This window comes from Canis lupus, chromosome X (assembly GCF_003254725.2).
Source record: "Canis lupus dingo isolate Sandy chromosome X, ASM325472v2, whole genome shotgun sequence".
NCBI lineage: Eukaryota > Metazoa > Chordata > Mammalia > Carnivora > Canidae > Canis > Canis lupus.
The window spans coordinates 56,514,519-56,527,787 of NC_064281.1; the positions used below are offsets into that span (position 1 = coordinate 56,514,519).

At 40.6% G+C, this 13,269-nt stretch overlaps 1 protein-coding gene across 12 annotated transcripts in view; it reads right to left on the reverse strand.

Moving 5' to 3' along the window:
* PHKA1 (phosphorylase kinase regulatory subunit alpha 1) overlaps positions 1 to 13,269 on the reverse strand; it is a 179,730-nt gene that overhangs the window by 43,509 nt on the left and 122,952 nt on the right. For all 12 annotated transcript variants that reach the window (XR_003143883.3, XR_003143885.3, XR_003143884.3 and 9 more), the window contains one exon: positions 2,612 to 2,690. Coding sequence is in view for 9 of the 12 variants with exons in the window: in XM_025466198.3 (XP_025321983.1) it covers positions 2,612 to 2,690 (79 nt within the window). In the remaining 3 variants the exon portion in view is untranslated. The remainder of the gene's footprint in view (positions 1 to 2,611; positions 2,691 to 13,269) is intronic.

Genomic DNA, 13,269 nt, shown 5'->3' on the forward strand with positions numbered 1-13,269 from the left:
ATGGATAAAGAAGATGTGGTTTATGTATACAATGGAATATTACTCAGCCATTAGAAATGACAAATACCCACCATTTGCTTCAACGTGGATGGAACTGGAGGGTATTATGCTGAGTGAAGTAAGTCAATCGGAGAAGGACAAACATTATATGTTCTCATTCATTTGGGGAATATAAATAATAGTGAAAGGGAATATAAGGAAAGGGAGAAGAAATGGGTGGGAAATACCAGAAAGGGAGACAGAACATAAAGTCTCCTAACTCTGGGAAACGAACTAGGGGTGGTGGAAGGGGAGGAGGGCAGGGGATGGGGATGAATGGGTGACGGGCACTGGTGGGGGCACTTGACAGGATGAGCACCGGGTGTTATTCTGTATGTTGGCAAATTGAACACCAATAAAATATAAATTTATTAAAAAAAACAGAAGGATTCTAATTAATAAATATGCACAGGATGATAGAAACATAGAATCATCACTTAAAACCCCATTAGTAATAATTTATTCACCAATGGAAGATAGCATTGGTTAAAGACTGTCATAGAAAGGATATGGAGAAATCTACCAGATATCACTTTAACTAAATTGAAACACATTATACAATATAACTGACCTTCCTTCTTCAAAACTATGTTAAAAACTATCATGAAAGGCTCACAAAAAGCTGGGGAATTGTTCTAGATTAAAAGACATCAAGGAGATATAATAACTAAATGCCAATGTGTGATCTTTGATTGGGTCCCAGAATGGGAAAAAAAGCTATGGGGAGAACTTGGCCACAGCAACTTCTTGCAAGATACATCCATGAAGACAAGAGAAACAAAAGCAAAAATGAATTATTGGGACTTCATCAAGAGAAAAAGCTTCTGCACAGCAAAAGAAACAGTCCACAAAACTAAAAGACAACCTACAGAATGGGAGAAGATATTTGCAAATGACCTATCAGATAAAGGGCTAGTATCCAAGATCTATAAAAACTTATTAAACTCAAGAGCAAAGAAATAACCTAATCATGAAATGGGCAAAAGACATGAACAGAAATTTCACAGAGGAAGACATAGACATGGCCAAAAAAACACATGAGAAAATGCTCCGCATCACTGGCCATCGGGGAAATACAAATCAAAACCACAGTGAGATAACACCTCACACCAGTGAGAATGGGGAAAATTAACAAGACAGGAAACAACAAATGTTGGAGAGGATGTGGAGAAAGGGGAACCCTCTTGCACCGTTGGTGGGAATGTGAACTGGTGCAGCCACTCTGGAAAACTATGTGGAGGTTCCTCAAAGAGTTAAAAATAGACCTGCCCTACAACCCAGCAATTGCACTGCTAGGGATTTACCCCAAATATAACAGATGCAGTGAAATGGCAGGACACCTGCACCGCAATATTTATAGCAGCAATGTCCACAATAGCCAAACTGTGGAAGGAGCCTCGGTGTCCATCGAAAGATGGATAAAGAAGATGTGGTATATGTACACCATGGATTATTACTCAGCCATTAGAAACGACAAATACCCACCATTTGCTTCAACGTGGATGGAACTGGAGGGTATTATGCTGAGTGAAGTAAGTCAATCGGAGAAGGACAAACATTATATGGTCTCATTCATTTGGGGAATATAAAAAGTAGTGAAAGGGAATAAAGGGGAAAGGAGAGAAAATGAGTGAAAATATCAGTGAGGATGACAGAACATGAGAGACACCTAACTCTGGGAAACGAACAAGGGGTGGTGGAAACAGAGGTGGGTGGGGGGTTGGGGTGACTGGGTGATGGGTACTGAGAGGGGCACTTGGCAGGATGAGCACTGGGTGTTATGCTATATGTTGGCAAACTGAACTCCAATAAAAAATTTTTTAAAAAGCTATGGGGAAAAAACATTATTAGTATAGTTGGGTAATTTTGAATCTGAACTCTACATTAGGTAATATTAGTACTGTATCAATATCGAATTTTGTGAGTGTGATGATTATATTATAGCTCTGTGAGAATATCCTTGTTCTTTAAGACAAACTCAAGTATTTAGAATTAAATTGTCATGATGTCTCTGGCTAACTCTCATACTTCAGCAGCTAAAGTGTGTGTGTATGTGTGTGTACGTGTGCACATACATATATGTGAAAGGGAGGAGAATAGAGGAGAAGGGAAGGGAGGGAGGAGTGAGAGGAGATGAAGGACGAGGAGGGAGAGAGAACGCGCAAGTGACACAGATGTTAACAACAGATGAATCCTGAGGAAGGGTATATGGTACTCAATACCATTCTTGCACATTTCTGTAAGTTTGAAATTTTTTCAAGATAAAAACTTAGGGAAAAGAGAAAAAAGCAGCCAGAATTGAGTAGTTCAGTAACTTTTTTTTTGTTTTTGAAAGAATACGTTTTCCAGTCCACGAGTTTATGAGGTCTAGGGAAAGAAAAGGGTGGGGAAAATTCCAAGCCTTTTCTATAACACTACATTCCTTGATTCAATCTATCAAAAATGAGTTCCTCTAAATAGGATGGGACTATATTGTTGGAGATGCAGAGAAAGGCATCACAAGTCTACCATTACTATACCCAGCTTCCAAATTTCATTTCATTTCACTAAAGAGTATGTAGAGGTCACTTACCTTGCTCCACCAAAATAGCCATCCTGCATTTTTCGGAGTGCTGCTAGGATACTTGAATTCAAGCTGGTTCCATCATCATCTTGAAATGAAGAGAATTTTAAAACAATTTTTTTGTGGCTTTAACTTTAAAATAAGGAGACTATTTCAATTATTTCAAACCAAAATTCTGGTGGCAATGGTACAGATGAGACACTTCTCATTGCTTACCCTGTATTTCAACAATTGATCTGAGAGCCAACAACACTGTAGAATGGGCACGTGGTAAGGGTGATTGCCAATAGACAAGAGTTCCTCAAAGACAGTATTTTATCATAAGCACATAGCACAGTGCCTGATGGCAGAATACTTAATGGTTACTGAAAGCTGACAATAACAGTAACAGTTATCATTTGTTTACGATATGTGCCAAGCACTGTGCTAAACATTTTATATATTTTCTTATGTAAGGAGCCTTGGTTTGTGTGTGTGTGTGTGTGTGTGTGTAGGCATACAAAATAAAGAAGGCTAACAATGACCTGACTTTATGTAAAGGGGATCGTACTATACATACTCTTTTGTGATCCAATTTTTCTTTTCTTTTTTAAAAAATTTTTTATTTATTTATTCATGAAAGACACACACAGAGAGAGGCAGAGACATAGGCAGAGGGAGAAGCAGACTCCCTGCGGGGGGCCTGATGCAGGACTCGATCCCAGGACTCCAGGATCACGACTTGAGCCAAAGGCAGATGCTCAACCACTGAACCACCCAGGTGCTCCCACTTTTTCTAACTTCTCTTTTGTAAAAGCTAAAAAGCATAGCAGACATTTAAAACTGTTTTTGTATTATAAACAACACTGTGATGAAGATCACTGTACCTATATCTTTATGCACTCATTCTGTGATTTCCTTAGGATAAATTCTAATAAGTAAAACTGTTAGGACAAAGGAAACACTTACTGAAAATTTTATACAGACTGCCCACTAAAAAAGTTTTGCCAATTATGTTTCCACCATCAGTATAGAAAGCCACTGTTTTCCCACATCCTTAATAATGATCTTTTAATTCTTTGTTTATCTGATACTTAAAAGATACTCTTTTAACTTTATTACTAGTAAGACTGAGCATATTTTCATGTATATATTGGCTATTTGTAGTTCTTTTATGATTTGCCTGTTCATATCCTTTTCCCATGTTTCTATTGTTTATCTTTTTGTTAAATGACTTTCAAGGGCTCTTTATATTTTGTGGACTATTACCTTTTCTCCATCATATGTATTGAAAATACTTTATCTACTTTATTATTTGTCTTTCAACTTCAAACACAGTTCTTGTAGAAAAGATTTAAATTTTCATGTTTTTGAATTTGCCAATTTTTCCTTTTTTGTGTCTTGCAAAGGACAGCTTTCTTCAGCTCAAGATCACAAAAACATTCTCCCATATTTTCTTTTAATACTTTTATAGGTTATTTATTTATTTTTGCTTAGATTTTTTTTATCTATTTAGAATTTTATTTTGAATAAAATGTAAAGTAGCAGGCCTAAATGAATGATTTCCCCAAACTTATTTATTTATGCTCTTTTTTTCTTCATGTTTTTATTTAGATTCCAGTTTGTTACCATACAGTGTAATATTAGTTTCAGGTGTAGAATTTAGTGATTCAATACTTCCATACAACACCTGGTGCTCATCATGACAATTGCCCTCTGTAATCCTCATCACATATTTAACCCATTCCTTACCCCACCTCCCCTCTGGTAACCATCAGTTTGTCCTCTATAGTTAAGAATCTATTTCTTGGATTGCTTCTCTCTCCCCCCCCCCCCGTTCTCATTTGTTTTGTTTCTTAATTCCACATATGAGGGACACCTGGGTGGCTCAGTGGTTGGGTGTCTGCCTTTGGCTCAAGGAGTGAACCTGGGTCCAGGGATTGAGCCCCATGTTGGGCTCCCTGCAGGGAGTCTGCTTCTCCCTCTATCTATGTCTCTGCCCCTCTCTCTCCCTCTGTATCTCTCATGAATGAATAAATAAATAAAATATTTTAAAAATTCCATATATGAGAGAAATAATATGGCATTTCTTTTTCTCTGACTGACTTATTTCACATAGCATTATACTCTCTAGCTCCAACCATGTCCTTGCAAATGCCAAGATTTCACTCTTCTATGGCTGAGTAATATTCCATTATACCACAACTTTTTTATCCATTCATCAGCCAATGGATACTTGGGCTATTGCTGATAATGTTCTTCAGCTTCTTTTTTTTCAATTTTTATTTATTTATGATAGTCACACACACACAGAGAGAGAGAGAGAGAGAGAGAGAGGCAGAGACATAGGCAGAGGGAGAAGCAGGCTCCATGCACCGGGAGCCCGACGTGGGATTTGATCCCAGGTCTCCAGGATCGCGCCCTGGGCCAAAGGCAGGCGCTAAACCGCTGCACCACCCAGGGATCCCTGTTCTTCAGCTTCTATGTGGATTGCAACCTTTATCATTATTTTACTTACAATGGATCTTCTCTCATCATTTTTCGTTTTTAAAAATCTGATTATTTTTGTACATTTTCTCTTCCATATGAAATTTAGATTCAGCTTGTTAATAATAATTTGGGTTTTTATTTTGATTTGGAAATGCACCGAATTGATAGATTAATGAGAATTGACAACCTCTCAATATTAATTATTTCTATTTAGCAACATGGTATGTCTCTAGTAATTAAAATCTTTTGTGCTCTTCATTAGTTTTATAATTTTTCTTTTTTTTATAATTTTTCTCATATGACTCTATGCAAGTTTCTTTTTTAAGGTTTTATTTATTTATTAGAGAAGATAGAGAGAGAGAGAGTGCACACAAGCAGGCGGAGTGGCAGAAGGAGAGGGAGAAGCAGCCTCCACACTGAGCAGAAGCCTGATGTGGGGCTAGATCCCAGGACCCTGAGAACATGACCTGAGCCTAAGGCAGATGCTTAACTGAAAGAGCCAACCAGACACCCCTGTATGCATTTTCTTACTAAGTTTAATCTTACATAATTAACTTTTCTAGAAAATTTGCTTTTTTTTTACTCTTAGTACTTATTTTTTTTTCCTTTTAAGTCATTTAAAAATTTTTTTATAATGGAGTTCAATTTGCTAACATATAGCATAACACCCGGTGCTCATCCCTCAAGGCCCGTCACCCAGTCACTCCCACCACCCCCCACGCCCACCTCCCTTTCCACCACCCCAGTTCGTTTCCCAGAGTTAAGAATCTCTCATGTTCTGTCTCCCTCTCTGATATTTCCCACTCATTTTCTCTCCTTTCTCCTTTATTCCCTTTCACTACTTTTTATATTCCCCAAATGAATGAGACCATATAATGTTTGTCCTTCTCTGATTGACTTATTTCACTCAGCATAATACCTTCCAGTTCCATCCACATTGAAGCAAATGGTGCGTATTTATCGTTTCTTTTTCTTTTTTTTAAAATTTTATTTATGATAGTCACAGAGAGAGAGAGAGAGAGAGAGAGAGAGAGGCACAGACACAGGCAGAGGGAGAAACAGGCTCCATGCACCGGGAGCCCGACGTTGGACTCGATCCCGGGTCTCCAGGATCGCGCCCTGGGCCAAAGGCAGGCGCTAAACCGCTGCGCCACCCAGGGATCCCCGTATTTATCATTTCTAATGGCTGAGTAATATTCCATTGTATACATAGACCACAGCTTCTTTAGCCAGTCATCTTTCGATGGACACCGAGGCTCCTTCCACAGTTTGGCTATTGTGGCCATTGCTGCTATAAACATCGGGGTGCAGGTGTCCCGGCGTTTCATTGCATCTGTATCTTTGGGGTAAATCCCCAGCAGTGCAATTGCTGGGTCGTAGGGCAGGTCTATTTTTAACTCTTTGAGGAACCTCCAACAGTTTTCCAGAGTGGCTGCACCAGTTCACACTTCCACCAACGGTGCAAGAGGGTTCCCCTTTCTCCACATCCTCTCCAACATTTGTTGTTTTCTGCCGTGTTAATTTTCCCCATTCTCACTGGTGTGAGGTGGTATCTCAATGTGGTTTTGATTTGTATTTCCCTGATGGCCAGTGATGCAGAGCATTTTCTCATGTGCTTGATGGCCATGTCTATACCTTGTGTGGTGAAATTTCTGTTCATGTCTTTTGCCCATTTCATGATTGGGTTGTTTATTTCTTTGCTGTTGAGTTTAATAAGTTCTTTATAGATCTTGGATACTACCCCTTAATCTGATAGGTCATTTGCAAATATCTTCTCCCATTCTGTAGGTTGTCTTTTAATTTTGTGGACTTCTTTTTTTTTTAATAATAAATTTAGGGGATCCCTGGGTGGCGCAGCGGTTTGGCGCCTGCCTTTGGCCCAGGGCGCGATCCTGGAGACCCGGGATCGAATCCCACATCGGGCTCCCGGTGCATGGAGCCTCTTCTCCCTCTGCCTGTGTCTCTGCCTCTCTCTCTCTCTCTCTGTGACTATCATAAATAAATAAAAATTAAAAAAACTAAATTTATTTTTTATTGCTGTTCAATTTACCAACATACAGAATAACACCCAGTGCTCATCCCGTCAAGTGCCTCCCTCAGTGCCCGTCACCCATTCACCCCCACCCCCCGCCCTCCTCCCCTTCCATCACCCCTAGTTCGTTTCCCAGAGTTAGGAGTCTTTATGTTCTGTCTCCCTTTCTGATATCTCCCACACATTTCTTCTCCCTTCCCTTATATTCCCTTTCACTATTATTTATATTCCCCAAATGAATGAGAACATACAATGTTTGTCCTTCTCCGATTGACTTACTTCACTCAGCATAATACCTTCCAGTTCCATCCACGTTGAAGCAAATGGTGGGTATTTGTCGTTTCTAATGGCTGAGTAATATTCCATTGTATACATAAACCACATCTTCTCTATCCATTCATCTTTCGATGGACACCGAGGCTCCTTCCACAGTTTGGCTATTGTGGACATTGCTGCTATAAACATCGGGGTGCAGGTATCCCGGTGTTTCATTGCATCTGAATCTTTGGGGTAAATCCCCAACAGTGCAATTGCTGAGTTGTAGGGTAGGTCTATTTTTAACTCTTTGAGGAACCTCCACACAGTTTTCCAGAGTGGCTGCACCAGTTCACATTCCCACCAACAGTGTAAGAGGGTTCCCTTTTCTCCACATCCTCTCCAACATTTGTGCTTTCCTGCCTTGTTAATGTTCCCCATTCTCACTGGTGTGAGGTGGTATCTCATTGTGGTTTTGATTTGTATTTCCCTGATGGCAAGTGATGCAGAGCATTTTCTCATGTGCATGTTGGCCATGTCTATGTCTTCCTCTGTGAGATTTCTGTTCATGTCTTTTGCCCATTTCATGATTGGATTGTTTGTTTCTTTGGTGTTGAGTTTAAGAAGTTCTTTATAGATCTTGGAAACTAGCCCTTTATGTGGTACGTCATTTGCAAATATCTTCTCCCATTCTGTAGGTTGTCTTTTAGTTTTGTTGACTGTATCCTTTGCTGTGCAAAAGCTTCTTATCTTGATGAAGTCCCAATAGTTCATTTTTGCTTTTGTTTCTTTTGCCTTCGTGGATGTATCTTGCAAGAAGTTACTGTGGCTGAGTTCAAAAAGGATGTTGCCTGTGTTCTCCTCTAGGATTTTGATGGAATCTTGTCTCACATTTAGATCTTTCATCCATTTTGAGTTTATCTCTATGTATGGTGTAAGAGAATGGTCCAGTTTCATTCTTCTGCATGTGGCTGTCCAATTTTCCCAGCACCACTTATTGAAGAGACTGTCTTTTTTCCAGAGGATAGTCTTTCCTGCTTTGTCGAATATTAGCTGACCATAGAGTTGAGGGTCCACTCCTGGATTCTCTATTCTGTTCCATTGATCTATGTGTCTGTTTTTGTGCCACTACCACACTGTCTTGACCACCACAGCTTTGTAGTACAACCTGAAATCCGGAATTGTGATGCCCCCAGCTATGGTTTCTTTTTTAATATTCCCCTGGCTATTCAAGGTCTTTTCTGATTCCACACAAATCTTAAGATGATTTGTTCCAACTCTCTGAAGAAAGTCCATGGTATTTTGATAGGGATTGCATTAAATGTGTAAATTGCCCTGGGTAGCATTGACATTTTCACAATATTAATTCTTCCAAGCCATGAGCATGAAATATTTTTCCATCTCTTTGCATCTTCCTCAATCTCTTTCAGAAGTGTTCTGTAGTTTTTAGGGTATAGATCCTTTACCTCTTTGGTTAGCTTTATTCCTAGGTATCTTATGCTTTTTAGTGCAATTGTAAATGGGATTGACTCTCAATTTCTCTTTCTTCTGTCTCACTGTTAGTGTATAGAAATGCCACTGACTTCTGGGCGTTGATTTTGTATCCTGCCACACTGCCAAATTGCTTTATGAGTTCTAGCAATCTTGGGGTGGAGTCTTTTGGGTTTTCTGTGTACAGTATCATGTCATCTGCGAAGAGCGAGAGTTTGACTTCTTCTTTGCCAATTTGAATGCCTTTTATTTCTTTTTGTTGGTTGATTGCCGAGGCTAGGACTTCTAGTACTATGTTGAATAGCAGTGGTGAGAGTGGACATCCCTGTCTTGTTCCTGATCTTAGGGGAAAGGCTCCCAGTGTTTCCCCATTGAGAATGATATCGGCTGTGGGCTTTTCGTAGATGGCTTTTGAGATGCTGAGGAATGTTCCCTCTATCCCTACACTCTGAAGAGTTTTGATCAGGAATGGATGCCTTATTTTGTCAATGCTTTTTCTGCATCTATTGAGAGGATCATATGGTTCTTGTTTTTTCTCTTGATGATATGATCAATCATGTTGATTGCTTTATGAGTGAACCAGCCTTGCATCCCAGGGATAAATCCCACTTGGTCATGGTGAATAATCTTCCTAATGTATTGTTGCATCCTATTGGCTAGTATCTTGTTGATAATTTTTGCATCCATGTTCATCAGGGATATTGGTGTATAATTCTCCTTTTTGGTGGGGTCTTTGTCTGGTTTTGGAATTAAGGTGATGCTGGCCTCATAGAACAAGTTTGGAAGTATCCCATCTCTATCTTTCGGAACAGCTTTAGTAGAATAGGTATGGTTTCTTCTTTAAATGTTTGATAGAATTCCCCTGGGAAGCCATCTGTCCCTGGACTTTTGTGTCTTGGGAGGTTTTTGATGAGTGCTTCAATTTCCTCCCTGGTTATTGGCCTGTTCAGGCTTTCTATTTCTTGCTGTTCCAGTTTTGGTAGTTTGTGGTTTTCCAGGAATGCGTCCATTTCTTCTAGATTGCCTAATTTATTGGCGTATATCTGCTCATAATATGTTTTTAAAGTCGTTTGTATTTCCTTGGTGTTGGTGGCGATCTCTCCTTTCTCATTCATGATTTTATGAATTTGAGTCTTTTCTCTCTTCTTTTTAATAAGGCTGGCTAATGGGTTATCTATCTTATTAATTCTTTTAAAGAACCAACTCTTGGTTTTGTTAATCTGTTCCACAGTTCTTCTGGTCTCTATTTCGTTGAGTTCTGCTCGAATCTTTATTAACACTCTTCTTCTGCTGGGTGTAGGATCTATTTGCTGTTTTTCGCCAGCTCCTTTAGGTGCAAGGTTAGCTTTTGTATTTGAGTTCTTTCCAGTTTTTGGATGGATGCTTGTATTGCGATGTATTTCTCCCTCAGGAATGCTTTTGCTGTATCCCAAAGATTTTGAACGGTTGTATCCTCATTCTCATTAGTTTCCATGAATCTTTTTAATTCTTCTCTAATTTCCTGGTTGACCCTTTTATCTTTTAGCAGGATGGTCCTTAACCTCCACGTGTTTGAAATCCTTCCAAACTCCTTCTTGTGATTGAGTTCTAGTTTCAAAGCATTTTGGTCTGAAAATATGCAGGGGATGATCCCAATCTTTTGGTATCGGTTCAGACCTGATTTGTGACCCAGTATGTGGTCTATTCTGGAGAAAGTTCCATGTGCACTTGAGAAGAATGTGTATTCAGTTGCGTTTGGATGTAAAGTTCTGTAGATATCTGTGAAATCCATCTGGTCCAGTGTATCATATAAAGCTCTTGTTTCTTTGGAGATGTTGTGCTTACAAGACCTGTCGATTGTAGAAAGCGCTACATTCAAGTCACCAAGTATAAGTGTATTATTATCTAAGTATGTCTTAACTTTGGTTATTAATTGACTGATATACTTGGCAGCTCCCACATTCGGGGCATAAATATTGATGATTGTTAGGTCCTCTTGTTGGATAGATCCTTTAAGTATGATATAGTGTCCCTCTTCATCTCTTACTACAGTCTTCGGGATAAACTTTAGTTTATCTGATATACGGATGGCTACCCCTGCTTTCTTTCGAGGACCATTTGAATGGTACATCGTTCTACAACCTTTTATTTTCAGGCTGGAGGTGTCCTTATGTCTAAAATGAGTCTCTTATAGACAGCAAATAGATGGGCCTTGCTTTTTTATCCAGTCGGAAACCCTGTGCCTTTTGATGGGGTCATTAAGCCCATTCACGTTCAGAATGACTATTGAAAGATATGAATTTAGTGTCATCATGATACCTATTCAGTCCCTGTTTTTGTGGATTGTTCCCTTGGACTTCCTCTTTCCATTAGAGAATCCCCCTTAGTATTTCTTGCAGAGCCGGCTTGGTGGTCACATATTCTTTCAGTTTCTGCCTATCTTGGAAGCTCTTTATCTCTCCTTCTATTCTGAATGGGAGCCTTGCTGGAAAAAGTATTCTTGGCTGCAGGTTCTTCTCATTTAGGACCCTGAATATATCCTTCCAGTCCTTTCTGGCCTGCCCGGTCTCTGTGGAGAGGTCTGCCTTTAATCTAATATTTCTCCCCATAAAAGTTAGAGATTTCTTGTCTCTTGCTGCTTTAAGGATCTTCTCCTTATCTTTGGAATTTGCAAGTTTCACTATTAAACGTGGAGGTGTTGAGCGGTTTTTATTGATTTTTTTTTTTGGGGGGGAATCTCTCTATTTCCTGGATCTGAATGTCTGTTTCCCTTCCCATGTTAGGAAAGTTCTCAGCTATGATTTTTTCAAATACATATTCTGGACCTCCGTCCCTTTCGGCGCCCTCTGGAACCCCAGTTAAACGTAGATTTTTCCTCTGAGGCTGTCATTTATTTCCCTTAACCTATTCTCATGATCTTTTAATTGTTTTTCTCTTTTTTCCTCAGTTTCCCTCCTTGCCATCAACTTGTCTTCTATGTTTCTCACTTGTTCTTCTACCTCGTTAACCCTTGTTGTTAGGACCTCTAGTTTGGATTGCATCTCATTTAATTGATTTTTAATTTCTGCCTGATTAGATCTAAATTCTGCAGCCATGAAGTCTCTTGAATCCTTTATGCTTTTTTCTTTTTTTTTTTATTTATTTTTTTATTGGTGTTCAATTTACTAACATACAGAATAATACCCAGTGCTTTATGCTTTTTTCTAGAGCCACCAGTAGCTTTATAACTGTGCTTCTGAATTGGCTTTCTGACATTGAATTGTAATCCAAATTTTGTAACTCTCTGGGAGAGAGGACTTTTTCTGATTCTTCCTTCTGAGGTGAGATTTTCATTTTGCTTAGTGCAGAGTGAGTCATTTTGTTCAGTGCAGAGTGGCCAAAAACAAGTTGTACTGGAAAAAGGAGAAAAAGAGAGAAGAGAAAAAAGAAAAGGAAAAAAAAAGAAAGAAGAAGAAAAAAAGAGAAAAGTTGAGGGAGGAAGCAAACAGAAAACAAAAAACAAGGGGGAGTATCCTCTGATACTGTAGATCCCTCGAATTCCCCTGGAACTTTCCAGTGCTGCTTGGTCAATAACTTGCTTTTCCCCTGTCCTTCCAGCTGGTCTTCTGGGGGGGGGGGGGCGGGGAGCTGCTGTTCTGATTCTCTGGTTTGTGCACCTGGGGGAGCTGCTCAGCTCCCTGCCTGGTTCATGGCTCAGTGGGAGTTGTTTATCCTGTGAGGCCACTGTGAGGCTCAGTGAGGGTTGTTTATCCTGTGAGGCCCCAGGAGGAACAACAACAGTAGCGGCTCTCCAGCTTTTGATTCAGCTCCCACAGTAACTACCACAGCTCCCAGTCTGCAGGAGCCTGGATGCTCCGGGGGCGGGGCCGCAGATCTGCACAGCTTGGGGCCGCCCAGCGGTCCTTGCTGTGCTGTGTCCTCCAGGCCTCTGCCTGTCCCGGAAGGAGCGCTGGATCTTGGGCTGTGTCCCCTAGTGCCCTGGGCTCCGGGGCCTGCTCCACTGGAATCATGCTACGGGGGCGCGCAGCCCACTCTGCGTGGAGCCACCGCCAGAGCCGCTGCAGGAGCTGCTCTGGGGCCCTGCCTGGCACGCGCTGCAGCCCTTTAGGGAGCTCAGCATGGTGTGTGGCACGGTCTCCTCCGGGGTGCGGGTCCTCTTTAGTGTCCCTGGGAGCCTGAGGGCATCCCCCTATCCCTCCTGCTCCTGGGATTCTGCTCCAACTCCCTGAGAGTGCCTTTCTGTCCGGGAGGATTGGTGAAACTCCTGCTTCTCCTGGAAGGGGCTTTCCTGTCCTGGGGGCACGCGCCTTGCAGCCTTAGCCCGGCTCCTCGCTGCGGCTCCTCCCCGTTGGATGCTTTTTTATTTCTTTATTATTTTTTTTTCCTTCTTCCTACCTTGATAGAAGCGGAAAGTCTTCTCCCTGTTGCATTCCAGCTGTTC